The 22,863-nt window shown below is 36.5% G+C and overlaps 1 protein-coding gene across 8 annotated transcripts in view; it reads right to left on the minus strand.

Annotated features, from left to right (window-relative positions):
• The window catches only part of NF1 (neurofibromin 1), a 234,233-nt gene that overhangs the window by 146,965 nt on the left and 64,405 nt on the right, over positions 1-22,863 (minus strand). For 6 of the 8 annotated variants that reach the window (XM_053655754.1, XM_053655764.1, XM_053655760.1 and 3 more), the window contains exons 9-15: positions 17,763-17,936; positions 17,191-17,313; positions 16,853-16,927; positions 15,238-15,267; positions 10,532-10,663; positions 6,131-6,265; positions 2,538-2,651 (exon numbers count right to left, since the gene is read on the minus strand). In XM_053655754.1, the coding sequence (XP_053511729.1) occupies positions 2,538-2,651; positions 6,131-6,265; positions 10,532-10,663; positions 15,238-15,267; positions 16,853-16,927; positions 17,191-17,313; positions 17,763-17,936 (783 nt within the window). The remainder of the gene's footprint in view (positions 1-2,537; positions 2,652-6,130; positions 6,266-10,531; positions 10,664-15,237; positions 15,268-16,852; positions 16,928-17,190; positions 17,314-17,762; positions 17,937-22,863) is intronic. The other 2 variants (XM_053655762.1, XM_053655756.1) reach the window with 1 other exon arrangement.

Below are 22,863 nucleotides of genomic sequence, written 5' to 3' on the forward strand. Positions count from 1 at the left end.
TTATTGATTTCTAGCTTAATTTTACTGTAGTCACAAAAGTAATCCTGAGAGACTTCAATCCTTTAGAATTTGTTGAGACTTCATGTGTAAGGATACAATGAATATTCCCTGTGTACTTAAAAAGAAAGTGCATTATTGAATGTATTGTTCTATGTATGTCAAATAGGTCATATTTAATAACTGTATTGTTCAAATCTTCTATCCCTACTAATTTTCTTTGCTTGTTTATTCAATCAGGATTTTGAAATAAGTATGCTCAAGTATCCCATGATGACTGGATTTGTCTCTCTCACTCCATTTACATTATATATTTTGAAGCTTTGTTATTAGGTTCATACAGAGTTTTATTTCCTGGATGGACTGGACCCCTTGGTTATAATGAGATGTCCCTCTCTATTTCCAGTAACGCTTCTAGCTTTGAACTCTGTATCTATTCCATACATCTTACTCCAGTTTTCTACAGTGACTGTGTATGATGTATCTCCTCCATCCTTATACTGTCTACCTTCCAATGTCCCTATATTTAAGCTGTGTCTCTTATAATGACCACATAGTAAGATTTTTGCACTCTTAGGTATTTACCCAAGAGAAATGAAACCGTATGTCTACAAAGAGATTTGTATATACATGTTCCTAGAATTTTCAGTTGTAACAGCCAAAAACTAGAAAACACAAATGTCCATCAAAATACATAAACCGACTATGGTACAGCCACAATGGAACACTATACAGCAATAAAAAGGAATGAATTTTTTTAAAGGAATGAACTAATGATACATGCAGCACAGATGAATGCCATGAAAGCCATGCTGAGTTAAAGACAGAAAAAAGGCCCTGGCTGGTGTAGCTCAGTGGATTGAGTGCGGGCCTGCAAACCAAAAGATCGCAGTTCGACTCCCCGTCAGGGCACATGCCTGGGTTGCAGGCCAGTTCCCAGCAGGGGCCAGTTCCCAGCAGGGGATACACAAGAAGCAACCAGACATTGATATGTCTCTCCCTCTCTCCTTCCCTTCCCTTCTAAAGATAAATTAAAAAAAAAATTTTTTTTAATAAAGACAGAAAAAAGTATATACTTTATAATTCCATTTAAGTAAAATGCAAACTAATCTACAGCAACAGAAAGCACATCAGTGGTTACTGGGGAGCAGGCAGAGAAAGAGGGAGGGAGGGAGGGAGGGAGGGACCCAAAGGGTCACAAGACAACTTTTGCTAGTGATCAATAGATTCACCTAAGTGACCATTAGCAAGTCAGTAAACTGGTAGAATCATCGATGGAATGCTTATCAATAATAAAAAAGAGGGAACTAACACATGCAGCAACATGACTGAATCTCACAAACTTGCTGAGTGAAAGCCATGCAAAAAGGACCACCTCACCTAAGATCCCACTCATGTGAACTTCTAAAACAGGCAAAACTAATCTGCAGTGACAGAAACCAGACCCGAGGTCTTTGGAACAGGGTGGGCGGGCAACGGCCGCAAAAGATAAGCGGAGCTTTGTGAGGTGATGACAAACATATTAAATCTTAGGATTTTATAGGTAAATCACACCACAATAGAACTGATTTAAATTAGAACCATAATTATCAAGTAATCAATATAAAAATAATTTTTTGAAAAGTCAAGCGTATTCACACCCACTAGAATGGCTATAATGAAAAAACAATGGCAAGTACTGGCAAGGAGATCCCGGAACCCCCATGCACGGCTTGGGGTTAACTCCCTTTTAACTCCGGGATTAACTCCCTTTGATGGTGGGAAAATAAAAGGATACCACCGCTTTGGAAAAGTGTTGGCAGTTACTAAAAAAAGTCAAAGAGTTACCATGTGACCCAGCAAGCAATTTGACTCCTAACTGCATATTTAAGAGATGCCTCCACTCAACAACTTGCACACAGATTTTCAGAGTAGCATTACTTATAACAGGCAGAAAGCAGAAAAAGTCCCAATGTGCATCCACTGAAGAATAGATGAGAAAATTGTGATATATTCATACAATGAAATATTTAGCAATACAGAAAACTGAAAACATGAATGAACCTTGAAAACAGGCTAAATGAAAAAAGCCAGACACAAGGCCATGTACTGTATCATTCTACTTATCTGAAATATCTAGAATGAGGAAATCTACAAAGACAGAAGACAGACCAGGGGTTGCCAGTGACTGGGGTGATGGGGGAAATGGGGATTATACAGTAGGGATGGTTGCACAACACTGTGAATACAGTAAAAACCACTGAATTGCACACTTTAAAACAGTAAACTTTATGGTACGCAAATTGTATCTGAATTTAAAATTCAATACATTTAAAAATTCAAAAAGTCAACTAAAATTAGAAAATTTTTTCAGCTTTTTTGTTGTTGTTCAAGTACAATTAGAATATTTTGAGTTTTTTTATTAAGCATAAGAATGTGCACGGTGTTTTGCTACGTGTGATATCCACTGGTTCATAAAATAGTGTATAGACAGAAACATACCATTCCTAGAAATGACACACCTGTCTGACAGATGTCCTGAAACTACACCTGTCACTCACCTCCATTGCTTCCTGAGCGATCTCTGGCATGTGCGACTGAGGGACCAGCTGGACAAGCCCTGTTATTAATTCTGCTGTGCTGCTTTGGGTCTCAGGCCCCTGTTTTCTTGGATTCTGCAAGGAAAAAAGCAATTTTCAATTAAAAAAAAATCATTTGACAGGAGCTGAAAAGAGCAGGGAAAGCAGTGTGACTGCCAATGGGTAGTAGGTTTCTTCTGGGGAAGATGAATTCCAGAACTGGACCATGGTAACAGCTGCACAACCTGTATACAACAAAAACTGTACACTTCTAAATGGTGACTTTTATGGTTTGTGAATTATATCTCAATAAAAAAAATTGTGAATTTTTAATTAAATCAAAACCGCTTTTGTTAAGGATTCCCTCAGTCCACATCTATACTTGCTCATTGATGTAAATAATGTCCAGGGGAGGAAAAGTCCTAATTAAAAGAAAACAATAACTAGGTATTAGCTTTCCATAAAAAATTCCTATCGATAACATAACTTTTTTAGCAACACTGCAGTGACAAAATAGTGCACCTCCAGTTTGGAACGTACTGGTTCTGATGTCATAATGATTGTGATCAAAGGCAAAGGACACTGGATGAGCACTGAGCAAACCTGTCCGGCCCTCATCCAGCACGGAGCACCTACCCAAACCCAGACAGGGCTAGAACCCACACCTCCAAATACCCACACCTGAGTCCTTTCTATTATGGAAAAACACTGTATATTAAGAAAAGCAAACTGGAGGTGTGTGTAAATGCGAACACCTATCTACTTTAAGGAGACTAAAAGCTTCCTGAAACTTGGGAGCATCTACTCACACTTCAAGCTATGGTTCATTTCACTGAGGCCAGTGCAATTTGTGCCCATATTTTTATTTTTGCTAACTACAGACTCTTTCCCATCATAACAATTAAGGTAAGCCCTAGCATATCTGTAATTCAAAACTATTAGCCTATTTTCTAATATTATATTCATGCATTAATAACCCAGTAACATTTATACTTAGTCATTAATACCCTGATACCAAAGACGTGACAAGTATAAAAGATGTTTCCCACCCTCCTGAGCATGTAGTCTGAATTAAACCAATAAAATAATCACAGCAGTGTTAGGTTGCAAATGAAGTAAGAACTATGAAGATACCTACAGCTAGGAGCACCTTAACAGGGAAATATGGTGCAGTCAGGGAGACTTCTTTGGCCAGTGATAAGAGCTCAGAATTAGCCGGAATTATTTCTGTCCTATGTGAAGAGGACAGAAAAGCACGTAGTAGGCCAAGGAAACAGCAAGTGTAAGGGTAGGTCTGAAGGAAGTAAGATGGAGGGGGAAACAGGCCGTCAGGACTAGAGTAAGGATAAGGGACAAAAAGAATGCTAGAAGTGGTAGCTGGGAGTCAGATTTTGCATGACCTTGTAGGTCTGAATGGAGCTTAATCTTTTTACCCAAGAGCAATTTCAAGAGGTTTTAAGCTGGGCGGGGGGCATTATAAGATTTGCTTTTTAAAGTGATCGCCCTAACTCGAGTGCAGAAAAATGATGAAAATGAGGTAGCAGATGATAAAAGCTAAGCTTTTAAAGCTTTTAAAAAATTAGCAAAAAGCTAGGACTGAAAAAATGAGAGTAGTAAGGATTAGAATAGAGATGGTAGAGATGGAAGAAAACAGAACTGCATTACTTTAAAAATACCATGATTAAGATCATTTAATAGTTATTCCTTCACTTCTCCCATTTACTAAGACTTAGAATTGTTATATGAAAAATATGAAATAATCAATGAATCACTATTTCAAAAGTTGTTTAACCACTAGGTGGCAGCAAAGAAAATAACAATTTTAAACTGCCCTTTTGTGCTTGCTGAATTTCAACCTTAGAAAACAGGAAGTTTTGTTTAGGTTCTGTTCTTTCAACAATAGAATACTTAACACCTAAGTCACCGGTGACTTTAGTGCCTTCTCTGATTCTGAATTATAGCAATGTAAACAGAGTAGTGCTATTATACATGGCATGCATGAGGAAATAACTTGTGCTACATGACAGAAGAATAAGAAAAAGTGTATTTAATTAGTTTTACAGCGTCTCACAGATAGTTTTTACAAAATTTTTCCATGCCAAAGTTCTAACAATTTATTCTATTAGATTCCCAAATATGGATGGGCTCTTCAAAGAGTTCAGAATATCAGAGACCTTCCTTGGAGTCACTAATCCTTGCAGGGGTGTCCAACCTTTTGGAATCTCTGGGCCATAGTGGGAGAACAGTTGTCTTGGTCTACACATTAAATACACAAACACTAACAAAAACTGATAAGCCCCTCCCACCCCCCCCAAAAAAAAGGTTTAAGTAAACTTATGATTTTGTGTTAGGCCGAATTCAGAGCCCATCCTGGGCTGCAAGGGGCCTGTGGGTTGGAACACCCTTGCAGGAATTCTATCTCCCTCTCCTCTTATTTCTCTCCAGAAAAAAATACTCACATGTATACTTTTTTTTAAATTCAGGGGGTTCATAGAACTCTTGAAACTATGGCTATCAAGTTATAAACTCCTATAGTACAGGAATTTGAAAAATATGCCATCAAAATTGAATGTACCTTAATACTTTTAAGGCATACTACTAAACAAAGCAATAACAAATCTTTCTGGATGCTGCCCTCCAGAGACTGGAGAAATTCCACAGAAGTTAAACATGGATCCTATGAATCCATAGGATTCACAATATATTACTGTTACATCTGGGGCATCGATAACATTAATGTTAATGTTAACTATTCTATTAACATTAATAATAGCTAACATTTATTTATGCTTATTATGCATTTATTTTATATTATTTCTAAAAACATGTTAAATATCAATCTTCTTAATCTAAGGTAGAAACTACTGTAACATTTCACAAGAAAATTAAAGCAGAGAGGTTAAGTCACCCTAATCACGTAACTAGTCTGTCTCCAGAGCCCATGCTTTTAATCACTTCATATAGCTATCATCCCTTTACATCTGTTAGTTCTTCATTATTTGGTGTACCTGACTGATGCTCTCTGGAACCTAATACCATCTAAGGCTGTAAGAGCTGAGTTAATGACAGTAACTGAATGCTAACCACACCCATTTTTTTTCTCTTCCTTACAGTACAGAATTTTTGCCTACAGAATTTGTAGGCAAAACCAGTGAAAACAGGAGGTTGATGACATCAAGAAAGGAGGAAAGAAAAGCTAAATGGTTTGGCAACAGCAATTGGAGATTTTAAAAAAGCAACCATACGGATGTAGGAAGCACTCAGAGTTATGGTTTGCTTCATTACCCTTCACCCCCATTACAGGATAATGCCTGAATAATTTATAATCTGGTAACAGGGTAAGGACAAAGAGTTCACCAAAGCATTAACAATAAGGAAAAGGAAAAAAAAAGGAAAACAATCTGATCTAAGTATATTAGTATCCTCTATAAATTAGTTTTCTTAGTGATGTCCTCAAGCATGATCAGAAAGAATCATTAAGTGATCTTTAGCTAATGATTATATTCAAGGTCTTGGCATTGCAGCTAAACCAAACTAAGTGTAATAATTTCAAGGCATTTCATAAAAATACTTACACAAAGCAAGAGCTTTGGATCTGCATGAATTAGTTTCACCATGGACAAGAGAAGGTACTTATAGCTTCTCGTCTCCAGGTCTGTAGGTTTTTCTTTAAATTTAAGGCTTGTTACTTTTTCCTTAAATGTAAGACTCTAAAAACAAAAACATGACATCATCTTGTAAGAATCAGAAATTGTTCAAGATAACAGCTATCCAACTTTTAAAAATAAATTATAAAAAGAGCTTTGAAAAAACAAACATATTTTATACCACCAAATGTATGATATTAGCAGAAGCATCCAACAGTAAGTATATGGTTAATGTTATTCCACTTTAAAAAATCAAGTGAAAATTATTTTTGCAACATTCTAATTTAAGAGCAAAATATATTAAAATACTTCAAATATTAAAATATTTAAGAGAAAAATGTATTACAATATATTAAAATATTGACTCCTATGTAGACAATTGCCAAAATGTAAAAACATTGACATTATAAAAATATTTAGTCTATAGCTCTCAAATACATTAAGTAATGCATTTGACATTCATCCTTCACAGGTATAGATACCAACACTTCACAGAACCTGTGACATTATCAACTGTAAGATGCATCATCACTGCACGGACAAAGAATGAATGACCACTGTCAACTGTCAGACACCAGACAAATAAGATGCATTCTCAATTTCAGAGATGTTAAAAACAAAAAGTGCTTCTTAGAACTGATGAGATATGCTGTACAGGCAACCTCTGAATTTAATAGTTTAATTGTAAGTTCGCTTTTTCCTTCCATGGCATCCCGTCTCTCTCAAGTTACAAAATATATGTATTTTGCCTGAAGAACAATGGTAAAACAGAGAAAGAACTTTTTGAGAAAGATTAATTCATGGAAAATACATTTAAATTGCAGAGATACTATGCTGGATCCTGTGCTGGCAATCTGTTTTGCCATGTATGCCTTTATGTGAGTACATCCACAAACAGATGGAATATTCAACAGCTATGCACCTGTCATAAAAATGTCCAAGTAAACAGCTTCTCTTCCAAAGGTAAGAAGTGGAGATGCACATCTATAATGCAGAGCCATGGTTCTCAGGGTTTAAGTGTGAGTAGTACATTTGTTATTATGCCCAAGGACACTGAAGGTTTTTGGTCTTCACAGGGGAGGAAAAGCACACATCAATGCTCAAGAATGTCTCTATATAAAAGAAACAGTGAACTTACAAATACCTTTTGTTTTTTGTATTTATAATCTGACTGCAAATGTCTTACCAAAATGTATTTAATAAATTCTGTTTCTACTGTTTGTTCCCACTAAACTTTTATTTTATTTTTCTAAGTTGAGATAACACCTTAGATCAAGATGAAAGTTTCACTGAACAAATTTATTTACTAAGATGTAAGTAACTCGGTGTAACTGCCCTTCCCTGATACAGCCACTACACAGGAACACAGACCAGAAAACAATGAATGGTGTAAGGAGACTATAAGGGGGTTAATGGGCCTGAATGATAATGGAAAAATATATAATAAAGATTATATATTAAAGAAAAGAATTATCTCTTAATTAGTAATCCTGTCCAAAAAGTAATAATTTCATTTTCTTATCTCTTAATCTCAGGTATCAGCATATAAATTTTGCTCCAGCATGAAAAAGAACAGAACAAAACCCCAGAAAAAGAACTAAACAAGACGGAGATATCAACCTATCAGATGCAGAGTTCAAAACACTGGTGATCAGGATGCTCAAGGAAATCACTGAGTATGGCAATAACATTAAAGGAAGAAATTAAGTTCATGCTAAGTAAAATAAGGAAAAATCAACAGGGAACCATCAGTGGAGAGGAGGAAGCCAGGATTCAGATCAACAACTTGGAAAGTAAAGCAGAAATAAACGTTCAGCCAGAACAGCAAGAAGAAAAAGAATTTAAAAAAAGAGGACAGTATAAGGACCCTCTGGGACGTTTCCAAACATACCAACATCTGAATCATATGGATGCCAGAAGGAGAAGAGGAAGAACAAGAAGTTGAAAACTTACTTGAAAAAAAAACAGAAAACTTCCTTAATTTGGCAAAGGAAGTAGACATACGAGTCCAGAAAGCTCAGAGAGTGCCAAACAAGTTGGGCATAAAGAGGACCACACCAAGACACATCATAATTAAAATTTCAAAGGTTAAAGATACAGAGAGAATATTAAAAGCAGCCAGAGAAAAGCAGAGTTACCTATAAAGGAGTTCCCATAAGACTATGTGCTGATTTCTCAAAAGAAACCTTGCAGGCAAGAAGGGACTGGCAAGAAGCATTCAAAGTGATGAAAAGCAAGGACCTACATCCGAGATTGCTCTAGCCAGCAAAACTATCATTTAGAACGGAAGGGCAGATAAAGTTCTTCCCGGACAAGGTAAAGCTAAACGAGTTCCTCATCACCAAGCCCTTATTATATGAAATGTTAAATGGGCTTACTTAAGAAAAAAGGAAGATCAAAACTATGAACACTAAAATGACAACACACTCACAATTATCAACAACTGAATCTAAAAAAACAAATGAAGCAAACAACCAGAACAGGAACAGAATCATAAATATGCAGATCATTTAAAGAGTTATCATCTGGGAGAGGGAAGAGGGAGAATGGGGGACAAGGTGCAGGGGTTAAGTATAATTGGTAGGTACAAATAAATGGAGAAGCCAAAGAATTTATATGCACAGCCCACGGGCATGACCTAAGTGGGGAGACTGCTGGAGGAAAGAGGGTACTTGGTGGAGGGGGGCAAAGACGGAAAAACTGGGACAACTACAATAGTATAATCAGTAAAATATATCTTAAAAAATAAATAAAACATCACTGTCTTGCTCTTTTGGCTGTAATTTTTTAGGCTAAATAATCACAAAACATATGGCACAGCCAGCTTCTCTATCTGAACACCTAGCAGGGGTGTCCAAACTGCGGGCTGCACGTGGCCCAGGATGGCTATGAATGTAGCCCAACACAAAATTGTAAATTTACTTAAAACCTATTTTTCTGGTCATCAGTTTTTGTTAGTGTCTGTGTATATAATGTGTGGGTCAAGACAACTCTTCCAGTGTGGCCCAGACATGCCAAAAGGGTGAGCACCTCTGAAGGTCGATAATCCTCCACCACAATTACTGACAACTGGGTAAGAGTGAACTACCACCACATAAAACCAAAATATACATTGAGTAAGGGAACTTGGAAAAAGAAAAACATGCCAGGAAAGAAGCTGTTCAAATTATCTTCTAAGTGTGAAGTGGCTAATTTACTGGATAAAACCGATAGGTAAAAACATGCTAGATTTTCATTGGAATGACATGATGTGACTAGATGGTAACTAAGCACAGAAAAGTCAAAGAAAGCAAGGACTTTTCTGAGATAGTTACAATGGGTCATACTTACAGACACAGAAGCCAACTGCCATGCAAAACAGTGACTCATTGGCATCTGATCATGTGAGTGACAGCAGCCAATAAGAACAGAAAATAAGAAGCAGAAGACAAAGCACCACCAATCAATGTCAAGAGCTGCCATGTAAAATACTCCTGCTATACATAAATGGCAATATATCACTTCTAAAATCCTATAATTAATTGTCTGTTTAAATGGGTCCCCATGAGTTTTAAAATTCCATAAAGAGTACTAATTTGTTAGAATACCTAATCTGAAAGTGTTTTTATTAAGTTTAAACACAAACTTCAATATCAAAGTGCTATCATTTTTAAGAGCTCAGAGCATGTTTGCTGAATTATTTTTTTTAATTAAAAAAATTTAATTTTATTTCTAATTTCATATGTGTAATAGCGAGCATCCAAAGGTAAACTGCATTAGTAGGAACATTCACTCTAAACCAGAAGTCAGCTTTCCCTATTCATCCTCAACAGATGAGGAGTTAATCAAAGTATTTTGATTCATAAAGGAAAAAAAACTATTCAAAAAAGTAACATTAAGATTGTAACAGCATTTTGCACCCTGGCTGGTATAGCTCAGTGGATTGAGCACAGGCCTGCAAACCACATGATCACGGTTCAATTCCCAGTCAGGGCACATGCCTGGGTTGCAGGCCAGTTCCCAGCAGGGGACTCAAGAGAAGCAACCACACATTGATATTTCTCTCCTTGTCTCCTCTCCTTCCCTTCCCTTCCCCTCTAAAGAAAAATAAATAAAGTCTTTTAAAAAAAAAAGATTTTAACAGCATTTTGTGAGAGCATTTCTCTAAGAAAACGAAGTTCGACTCACTGAAACAATGTTGAAAGCAATAGTACAGTACAACGGATCACAGTACTTACAGAAAAGGAAGGACACATTTGATTTTCTAAAATAATCGAAACAGCAGGAACAGGAGAAAGACACTGAAAAAGCACGAGGAAGGTGGGATTCGAGACGCACGATCGACCTTACCGGTGCCATCCGTATTGCCGGGTGTGCGCCACAGCCCTGCACTGCCTTGTGAAGTGTTTCACCAAACATATTTCGGAGCTCGACTGAGTGACAATACACGGCATCAATCTTAGGCCACCAATCCAGTGCAGACTGGACAAAAACAGAGACCATAAGAAAGGAAAAGTACAAACTTGCGTAAGTTATATGCTCTGGTTACTACTGTAGTTTGTTTTATCCTTTTGTGAGAAACTTTCTAAGACCATGCAAACACACACCATGATTTCTAATGTCTGTAAATGATAGCTCTAATTCGAACCATACATCCATTTTAAAATATAACAAGAGACAAATCGTCTGCTTCCTGAGCATGATCATATAGTGTCTCTTCTCACTGGTGTTAGTAAATTTGAAAAGCAGTCTTTAGAAAGCTAATTCAATAGCCAATTGTCACTTACTAGTGTAACGTTTTACACATTTCAGAAACATGTGCGTATACATTACATATTTACCAGGTAAGAATGTGATCAAAGCTTTAAAAGAGATTAGTGGTTCAACACAATGTTGAAGGAACAAGTGGTAAACAATCACTTATATGCCTACAAACAACAATGATAATTACAACATCAAATTAGTAAATGAGATAAAGCTATTAGTAAACCTGTAACCTTAAACTAATAATGCAATAATGGTACAATACATGAAAAGACTAATGAGCACCACAAAGACAAATTGATCATAGCTAAATATTTTTAAAAGATAATTATTTTATAAAAACATTTTTATATTTTAGTTTAACCAGTTTTAATTCTAGTTTTTAATACCTATTTTATTTGAGTGTGTATCTTTTTAAAATTTTATTTATTTATTTTTTAGTGAGAGGGGAAGGCAGGCTAAAGGAGGGGGAGAAAAACACTGATGTGCAGGAGAAACACTGATTGGTTGCCTCTTGCACAATCCCAACAGACCTGGCCTGCAACCCAGGCACATGCCCTGCCTGACACAGAATTGAACAGGCAACCTTTCAGTCTGTGTGATGATACCCAAACCACTGTACCATCCCAGTCAGTGCTGAGAGTGTCTCTTAAACTTTTATGTTTAAATTACTTAATTACTATATTGTGAAAAATAACAATTATAAAAATCAACTAAATACAAAAATGGATGAATTTTTACTACATATAGAGAATATGCAAGGAATGGGATGACTTAAAATATAGACTTCAGCTCTGGTTGGTGTGGCTCAGTGGACTGAGTACCCGCCTGAGAACCAAAGGGTCATGGTTTGATTCCCAGTCAGGGCACACGCCTGGGCTGCAGGCCAGGTCCCCAGTAGGGGGTGCACAAGAGGCAACCACACATTATGTTCTTCTCTCTCTCTCTGTTCTTCCCTCTCTCTAAAGGTAAGTAAATAAATAAAATCTTTAAAAATCTATAGAGAGACTTCAAATTTATAATATTTCTGCTATAGAAAACACCTGAAAGAATAACTGAATTAGTAGGTAAGAGCGATTTAATAGCTTTAGATCCTACTCACAGGTTTCTTCTTATTCAAAACTAAGCTAGTTAAATTCTCAACATTTAAATTCTCTATCCATAATTCTCAGAATATTTTCAGTAGTACCAAGTAATATTACTTTAACTCAAAACTCTGAATTAAAAGCCTATAACTAGATAAATTATAAATTATACAACCAATTTATAATACATAATTTGAATACTAAACTACCGTGAGGAAGGGACACTAAAGCTGTGAGGGAAGAAATAATTTGGGGGGATAATATGATTGTTAACTGCTTTTCCCTCAACTCTTAGTTTATTAAGCTAATTCCTAAACAAATGATCAAGTTTTCGTTTGGTTATGTAATGAATTCTTTAAACCTGGGTCAATCTGGTCATCTGGCTGGCCCAATCAATCAATACAGCACGATTTCCATACATTTACTAAGAATACAACTTGTACTAATCAGCTTAAAATAAAAAAAGCTGAATAATCACAAAAATGCATTGAGATAACAGGTCCTCCTTCCTCTAATGACTCCATAATATGAAGGCAGAGGCAAAAAACAGAATTTATTTATAAAAATTGTGTATTTATTCTTACATGTTTAAACTTCAGTCATCTTTGAAGAGCTTTACTCTCCATTTGATGCAATACACCTATGGAGACATTTTTTCCACTGCTCAAAACAGTTTTTGAAATTGTTGATTTTAATGCCTTTTAGTGCTTCTGCCATTTTTGTTTCACATCTTCCACATCAGCAAAAGTCCTTTGAGGACTTTTTTCATCCAAGGAAACAAAAATAGGTCTCTTGGGGCAAGATGGGGCAAATAGGGAGAGTGGGGCAGAGGGGGTCATGCCGTTTTTGGTCAAAAACTGCTGAACACCACTCAACACGGTGTGGGCAGGTATGCTCATAAATCATTCATCATAAAATGGGTATAAAAAATTTCAACGAAGCTGAATGCAGCCTCTCACAACGCCACCAGCTGGTACAGATACAGATGGATTCCTAGAACAGTGACTTAGCAAGGGGAGCCTGTACTACCAGAGGTCCACCATTCAGAAGATAATTCTGGTTTTTGGGTGGTCCCCCCCAAACCAATGAAAGAGATATGCATCCTAATATAACATCCTAAAAAGACAAAATTATTGTCTTTTTAAAAAATTTAATTTATTGGGGTGACACTGGTTAACAAAAACCATACAGGTTTCAAGTACACAACTCAACAAAACATCATCTGCACACTGCATCATGTACCCACTGCCCAAAGCAAAGTCTCCTTCCATCCCCATTTTCCCCACTTTGCCCTCCTCTACCTTTCCTCATCCCTCTTTCCCTCTGGCTATCACCACACTGTGTCTGTGTCCACGTGTTTTATATATGGAAATCCCTTCACCTCTTGTCACCCAGCCCCTCAAAGCCCATCCTTCTGACAACTGTCAGTCTATTCTATGTATCTATGCTTCTGTTTCTATTTTGTTTGTTAATTATTTTATTAGATCCCACATATAAGTGAGATCATATGGTATTTGTCTTTCTCTGACTGGCTTATTTCACTTCGCATAGTATTCTCCAGACCCATCCATGCTGTTGCAAAAGCTATTTTGCCTTTTTAATGACCAACTAGTATTCCACTATACAAATTACCACAGCCTTTTTATCTACTCAATTACTGATGGGCACTTGGGCTGTTTCCAGATCACACTACCAGGCATGCCCTATAAAACAACTTGATTTTAACTTAAGATTTGGTGATTTTCATAATTTATAAATTCATTCATTTTAAAGTAAAAGTTAAAGATACACTTTCAAATCAAATAGGTACTAAAAACTAGACACCACATAGTTACTTAAAATTTTTGCGTTCTGAGCAGTTACTAAATGTGTCCTTTCTGAAACAAGTCCAAGTAGACATTCTTTTTTTCCCTTGAAAACACTAAGTTTATTGCCAAGCAAATGGTAATATTTTTACAATATGATCAAACTATGTGGCAATTCTTCAAGTGATCATTTAAGTAAATTTTCAAATGCTTTGGAAATAATTTCTTCAACCAACGTCTCACTAGGAAGAGACCATCTCACTCTCAGTGTGTGACTACCCATAGTAAACCACAATAAACTGCCGTAAGGACAAAACAGAGTACTAAGGACGACAACCTGCTACACCATGTTTTACTGATGACTAAGACAAATTTGTTCATATATGTGTATATTAGTTCTTTAATTTCCCAATTATAACAACGTATCTAATTTAGCCTAACAGAACCCTATAAAGAGTAAGAACTGAACTTAGGTCTTGCAAGTACAATGTACCCCTTACGACATGCCATGGTAACAAAGGTGACAGTACCAGGCCTACCATTTTAGAAACTCATGAAATCTTATATTATAGTAACACTCAAATAGTGAGTAGACTTTCAGATTTCTTTAAAAGAAACAGTGGCATATCTTAGAGCTAAACACCGCACTTATGAACTGAGTATGGGTATGTTTCACAAAAGCAAAAACAAAACTGAAAATACCATTACTACTTCTAAATAAACTCCCCAAAACACAGCAGTAAAACTTTGGAGAATGTGGTAATTTTTTAAAATATTTATGAGCTGGCTAAAGAACCATGGAAGAAGAAACTTATGAGGTGTATTGAACCAAGAATCATTCAAAATGAAATCTTACACTACGAATGAATTTAAGATTATGAGTCCAAATATCAAAAAAATTTTCATGTGATTTCAGGACAAAATATTTTCATAATACCCATCTTCAGCGAGATTCTATAATAATTCCATGAATTTACTTACTTACTTTATAAACAGTCCTTTCAGTCAGAAAGTACTTTAGATTCAGTATCTATTAGTCTCAAACCAAAAGGGGAGGAGCCCAACAAAAATAATATACCAAAGCCTATAATTATAAAGTATCATTATCAAAAGTATATAGCTTTAAAAGATACTTCACAGACTCAAATTTACACTCCTTCTCAAGCTATTCATCAGAAGGTTACTGATGCTTACTATTTTAAAACAATCGCTATAGGTTTTCTTTATAAAAATAGAGTTCCTATCGATGTGACCGCCGACACAGACACACGCCACCTGCGCACATGCAGCACTCGGCGGAGCACAGAGGGATGCACGGCCGCTGGACCACGCACACTGAGCATGCATCGGGTGCCACTCCAGACATGCTTCGCACCCGCAGAGCAGCAGCTCAGCCACTTACAGCAGTGCCGAGTCCATGCTTGAAAGTGCTCTATATATTCAATTGTAGACAAAAATATTTTACAATTAAAGTCACTAGCCACAAAGTACCAAAAAAGTATATACTTGGGTTTATTACATACAAGTTTCAAGCATTTATATGAAGCCACCCACTCTAATAAATGGAATCTTTTAGTATTACAAACCAAAGGGAAAAAATGGTAATCTTTATTTCTGAATTATACATAAGCTTGAGGGGAAATATCACCTGTTTGGTTTTTTTTTTAACAGACTTGAGAGTAAACCTTGAAGGTATAATGTACTGTCTCATTACACTGGTAAAAGTACAAATTTTAAAGGTTTTTAATAAAAACATACCTTCTCTGCAATGATTCATTAAACTTTCCCTTTTGGACCAAACTGTATTTACTGTTACATCTACCTATAATTTAACTACCTGATACTCAACTGAGGGAGGCACATTCCCTCAGGCAATTTTAGTTGTTCATAATGTTTGGGGGTAGGGAAAGGGAAGGGGCACAAATGGCATTTTAATAAAACGTGGGCCAGGGAGGCTAACCATCCTGCAACATACAAAGCAGTCCTGTACGACAAAAAGTGATCCTACCCTGAACGCTACTATCGCCCCACTGAAAAAAAATTAAATGTCACTAAATAGCTTCATTAATAGTTATTTGCCCTCTGCAGAAATGGGTGAAAGAAAATGTGGGCAGACTTTTCTTTAATTCAACACACCTAAGGCAAATGAAATTGGGGAAGTTAATTTTAACTCACCAGAGACACACTCTTAAAACAAATTTGATGATAAAGAGGACAAATATACCTAAGTCATTAATGATTAAAGTCCTTTTTAAGGGAGCAAAATGGGAAAAAGTTAACTGATTTATGTAAGTGTGAATATCTATAAATGGATAAAAATGGAGCTGTGGTAAATTACACTTGAGAACCTTCAAAATATGACTTCTGGAATTTTTAAATCAGTGGTCCAAATCTGATAAAGTTTTGCTATCTTTCTACCGAATGCACTCTTATCAAGGTTGAAGGTTTCATTAAATACCTTTTAATGAGTTTGCTTATTTTGTCTGATATGGTTTTGTAACATATGAACACCTCTATTTAAGTGTTCCTATTTCATCTGTCTAAGGAAAACTAAGAAGTACAATCAAATATGGTCTCACCATTATTTAAATGTGCCACACTGGGCTACAACATAACTACCACTCTTAACTCTAATGGTAAGGTGACAAACCAAATGTTAGAGAAAAGCTAACAGTATTAAAATAATATGTGATGAGCTTTAGGGTGAAATGTTAAGTTATATTTTCAGTGTCACTGACCTCAAGGACTTTGGATCCAACTAAAATGTTTTACAAGGTTTTATCTTGCCAAAGGATCCTATTACCTCCACCTTCCTCATTAACGGCCCTCAGGTCAAGATTGAATATGAAAAATACAACTGTATATAAGTTATTAGATATAAATAACCACCTATGAGAAATCTTTCTATATCATACATCTAAATTCAGAACCTTCTGTACATGAAGGACATCTTTCTTATAAAAAAATTTTTTAAAAGAAAAAAAATTAAGTAACTTAGCAATACCTTTTGGACTTACATTGGTGATGATTCGATGGAGTGAATTTACCAGCACGTAGTGAAATGTAGATGGGGAATTCTGAGCCAGGCAAATCTACAGATGAAAGAAGAAAATAGAAGACTATTTCTGTGAGAAAAATACTCAGTAACACAAATGAAGACAAAAGGAAAAACAAAAAGAACATTTTTAAAAATAGAATAATTTTTTCTATCAACACTGGTCTTGAAATTAACACTGATATATAATATTAAGCAGTACCAATACAAGTGTAACCTATTCATCTTTCTAGTCTTTTCACATTTCTAAAAGGTCAAGAGCATCAGTAAATATAACTGGATAAAAACCAATGTTCTCACCTTAAAGTGTTGGTTGTTGTGAGGGCTTATCCGAAAGCAAGAAACAAGGCAGTCAATCATTAGATCCACATCTGCAGGCTGACTGCCTCTCGAGAATGGTTTACTTGGATTAAAAAGCAGGTTCTATGAAAATCCCAAAGGAAAAACAGCCTGTAAGCAGCCATGCAGTATTCCTTTACTGGCATTTCATATCAACACATCGTCCACACACACGGCAGCAACATTCAGTTGCCAGAAGCAGCACAAAGCACTGACATTGTGGCCCATCAGTCTGATAAACTTTTTACTATTCCGTGTATAATACCTTCCAGGTCCGAGTTTTAAAACCAAGTTTCAATATTTTTGTCACTTTTAGAAAACTTGTGGTGTGTTTTCTTCATATTCTACACCACTTTAGCCCGAGAACACAGTAACAATAAGAGCAGGTTCTAAGAACTCATTATCAAGGAAGACTCAGAACTTTAGCAGTAGCAATGATCTTCAATAATGATTTAGTTTAATACTTACACTTTAAGTTTACTTCTCATATAATTTTTTTAAAGTTCGCAGTAAAGAAATAATAAGCATGTTACCTTAAGATCGACCACCATGGACTGAACTAGCAGGAAAATGACGGAGTTATCTTCCCAATTGATGTAGGTGCTTGCTTTACACAGTTTGACACAGGCGATTGCAGCGCTTTCGGTCAGCTGCCTGCTTCCTCCGTGGCCAGCGAGTGCTTTTCGCAGACTGTCCAGAAACAACTTCTACAGAATTCAAATATAGCAAAACGATAATATATGAAGGTTCTCAGATTTCCGATTTATCTAATGAAGTAGCAAATGATCAGCCTTTAAAAACTGTGCTCTAAAAATACCCACGGACAGGGAGGACAATGTGGTGACTGTGGGGGGGGCTGTGGCGGTGAGGAGGGCATGGCGGGATGAAAGGTAATGGAGAAAATACAATAAAAAGTAAATAATTCATAATTGACTTCCATGGGTTTTCTCAATTAAAGTAGTTTTTAAATAGTTCTCAAATCCAAAAAGAACAGAATCTGTACATGTTTGTTGTTGAATTATTAAAGAAACATAAAAAAACAGTCCATCTCAAACAAGGTGCTTGACTTCTTAACCCTGAATTCAATGGATCATATTTTTTATGTTATCTTTAGTTTCTAAATATTAGTGAATCAAAAATAAATACATACTATAGTATCTTGGTTATGGTCTATATCAAACCGTCCATCTTTATCTAAAACTCCAGGCTATATTCAACCTTCAGTTTTCTAAGATTATACCTAAGGTGGTTCTATTGCTCTAAATTCTGTTCCTCACCAAAAGTTATCCTTTCTTGTGATTTCAAACCCTCTCTGCACTTACAAATTTGTCCCTTTGGCTTTTCTCCTAAATGAAAGCCTCACATCCCCACTTACACGTGTTCTCAAATACAACACGGCCCCCCAACGACGACAGAACGCACATCCTTCTCCAGTGCCCATGGAGCAACGAGCAGGGCAGACCACATGTTAGGCCACAGAGCAAGTCTTAACAAATTTTGTAAGACTGGTATCACATGACATATATTTTCTAGTCACAATGAAATAAACTAGAAATCCCAACACCGGAAGGAAAACTAGAAAATTCACAAATAAGTAAAAATTAAACACCACAGGTTAAAGAAAAAAATCACAAAAGAAATCAGAAAATAGCTTGAAACAAATCAAAGTGAACACACAGCATATTATAAAATTTAGCCCTGGCTGGTATAGCTCAGTGGATTGAGCACGGGCCTGCGAACCAGACAATCGTGGTTTGATTCCCAGTCAGGGCACATGCCTGGGTTGCAGGCCAGTTCCCAGTGGGGGACTCACAAAAGGCAACCATACATTGACGTTTTTCTCCCTCTCTCCTTCCCTTCCCCTCTAAAGATAAATAAATAAAATCTTTAAAAAAAAAAAAAAAAAGAAAAGGAGAGACAAATAAATTCTCCAAATAAAACATGAATGTGTAATTATAATATCTAGTGAATGTCAATTCAGTATGTATGAAATGTAAATAAATAAATAATAAATAAAATTTATTATATGGTGAAAGCCGTGCTAAGAATTTATACTTGAAAACTTTCACATTAAAAAAGAAAGCTCTCAAATCAATAACTGAATACCTTAAAGAACTAGAAAAAGAGTAAATAAATCCCAAAGCTAGTAGAAGAAATGAAATAATAAAGTTTAAGAGCAATGATAAATAAAATAAAGAGAAGGTATAGAATGAGCTCAACCACACCGTATATATGTATATTTTGATATGAATATTTGTATAACAAGTAGAAATGAATGGAAGGATACATATCAACCATTAACACTAGTTATTAGCTCATAAGGAATCTGACTAGAAAAGAGTGAGATACATAAAAAAATAAATACTGTTTAAAATCCAGAAAGATTTAAAAATCTAAACTTAATAATATAGAAAAGTGCTAGAGAAAAATATGTAAGCTTATTGGAAAAATCTTGGGAAGTTTCAGACACAAAGGTCACGCTATGATTCTATTCACATAAAATGTCCAGAACAGGCAAATCCATAGAGACAAAAAGTAGATTTCAGCAGACTTCCACCAAGATGGAGGCATAGGTGAAAACACTGTGCCTTCTCGCACAACCAAGTCTAAAAACAACAAAGTCTTAGCAACAAAAAATTCAGCCAAACCACAGAAAATTAAACAATACGGGAGTCCACCAACAATGAACCACTCAGCCAGACTGGTAGGTAAGAGGGGCAGAGCCAGCAGCAGAGTGGGTCTGGCAAAAAAGATCCCCCGACCCAGGCGCAGGCAGCAAAGGGCGGATCCCAGGTGTGGGGTAGCGACGGGTGGACCCAGTGAAGGTGCAAGGCGGCAGGCTGACCTCAGTCACACATTTGCACACAGATAAACCAGCAAAGGAATGAGCAGTGAGACAGACCGCACAGGCCCCAGCGGCGGGAAGGAGCAGAGGGGACTGCCACTGCTCCCTCTCTGACCCTGCCCCCACATACAGCGTCACAACCCAGACCTGGGCGGCCCCGCCCTGGTGTACAACTAAGGCTCCTCTCCTCATATGTAGCAGGCAAACACAGATCAAAACATGGCTCAAGAAGAAGTCAGAGCCCCAGAGCCCGTAACTCTAAGCGAATAAGAAATTGCCAACCTATCAGAGGCACAGTTCCAAACACTGGTGATCAGGATGCTCACAGAACTGGTTGATTTTAGTCACAAATTAGAGGAACATATGAAGGCTAAACTAATTGAAATGAATGGAAATGCATAAGAAACCAATAGTAATGGAAAGGAAACTGGGACTCAAATCAAGACAGTGAACCAGAAGGAAGAAAAAAAATGACCAAACAGAAAAATATGAAGAAACAAGAATTTAAAAAAATGAGGAGAGGCTAAAGAACCTCCAGGACATCTTTAAATGCTCCAACATCCAAATTATAGGGATACCAGAAGGGGGAAAGGAACAGCCACCAGTGGAAAACTTATTTGAATAAATAATAAAAGAGAACTTCCCCAATCTGGCAAAGGAAATAGACTTCCAGGAAATCCAGGAAGCTCAGAGAGTCCCAAAGAAGGTGGACCCAAGAAGGAACACACCAAGGCACATCAGAATTACATTAGCCAAGATTAAAATGAAGGAGAGAATCCTAGAAGCAGCAAGAGCTAAGGGGACTGTCACCTACAAAGGAGTCCCCATCAGACTGTCAGCAGATTTCTCAAAAGAGACCTTACAGGCAAGAAGGGGCTGGAAAGAAGTATTCCAAGTCACGAAATCCGAAGACCTACAACCAAGATTGCTCTATCCAGCAAAGCTTTCATTTAGAATGGAAGGACAGGTAAAGTGCTTCTCAAATAAGATCAAGTTCAAGGAGTTCATCATCACCAAGCCCTTATTACATGAAATGTTAAAGGGACTCACCTAAGAAAAAGAAGATAAAAAAGATGAACAGTGAAAGGACAGCAAACTCACAGTTATTAAGACCCACACCTAAAACAAAAGCAAACTAAGAGGACAGCTAGATCAGGAGCAGAACCATAGAAATGGAGATCACATGAAGGGTCAGCAACAGGGGAGTGGGAGAGGGAAAAGGGGGGAGAAGGTACAGAAAATAAGTAGCATAGATTGCAGATAGAAAATAGGTATCGGAGAGGGCAAGAATAGTATGGGAAATATAGAATCTAAAGAACTTGAGACACGTGGGCATAAACTAAAGGGGGCGGAATGGTGGGGGAGGGGTGTGCAGGGTGGAGGGGAATGAAGGGGGGAAATAGAACAACTGTAATGGCATAATCAATAAAATATATTAAATTTTTAAAAAAGTAGATTTCATGGTTGCCAGAGGCTGTGGTGAAATGGGAATAAAGAATAACTACTAATGGGTATGAGGTTTCTTTTGGGGATAATGAAAATGTTCTGGAATTGATATTCAATTCCAGTTGGTTGCACAACTTTGTGAATATACTAAAAACTACTGACCTGTACAATTTAAAAGGATGAATTTTATGGCATGTAAATTGTATCTCAATAAAATGAATAAATAAACTCTTGGGAGAAAGCTGACCAAAAAAGCTAGGAGATCAAAAAATAAATAAATACATACATACATACAAGATTGAGTTGACTACATACACATTTTAAATATCTAAATAGCAAAAGCAAAAACCCACGAAGTTCACAAAAAAAACCTAAAGTAAAAAGTGTACATACACCCTACGAGTCAACTGTAGACAAACAATTCAATGGAAAATGAGAAATTCACAGAAGATATACAAATGGCCAATAAACATTTGGAAAAATATAGTTGTAATTATTAAAATATAATTTCACTTAAGTACTACTGCGTATATTATTAGCTTTTTACCTATGTATATTTTTCCCAGTAAAAAAAATTTACTATTTTGAAGGGCTCTGAAACAATCTAACATGAAAAACGGTGTCCTCACGGTAGAAAAGTGGGGTGCAGACCTACGTGGAGTGCCACAGCATCAAGACCCGCCTCGGATTATATGCTTCACTGATTTAACCATCAAGGCCCAAATTCTCTAACCACATCTATGAAATACTGAATTATTCAGCTGATTCTGAACATCACGTATGGCAAATCATGCAAGAGCCCATTCCGTGTTCAGTCAGCTAAGAGTATTCTCCCAAAGTGGCAAAGGAAAAAAAAGTGTATTAGCCAAATGAACTGCATACAGAAATTCAAATAAAATGGTAAGATTAATACCTTAGGTCTTATTCTTTAAAGATTACAGTACCCCTTAGAATTACCTGTTGTTCTAGTGCCAATTTCACTATTGATGGCTTATGTGGTACCCTGCCTTCCTAATAAAATGCTGTAAAAACTCTTCTAAAATACCTAAAATGAGTTACTAGACAGGTTCATTAGCACCGAGTGAACACACCCCTAAGTGTGCAAATGCACCACAAAAGGGAGTCCTAGTAGGGCTACCCCTGCAGTGAGTACAAAAGAAACTGCTTAACACCGACAGAAGTATCATTTAGTCTTCTCTGATAAAAGAATGAAACTAGGGATCGTTTTAAATCTTTAATTAGCGAACGGTATCATTTATTTCCCCTCCAAATAAATTCATGTCAAGTGTGTCTCTGCTAAGGCCAGCAAACACAGAGACCTAAAATGGTTATTTTAGGCCTTC

Source organism: Artibeus jamaicensis, unplaced genomic scaffold, assembly GCF_021234435.1.
Source record: "Artibeus jamaicensis isolate MK-2021 breed Jamaican fruit bat unplaced genomic scaffold, CSHL_Jam_final contig_1998, whole genome shotgun sequence".
NCBI classification, from domain to species: domain Eukaryota; kingdom Metazoa; phylum Chordata; class Mammalia; order Chiroptera; family Phyllostomidae; genus Artibeus; species Artibeus jamaicensis.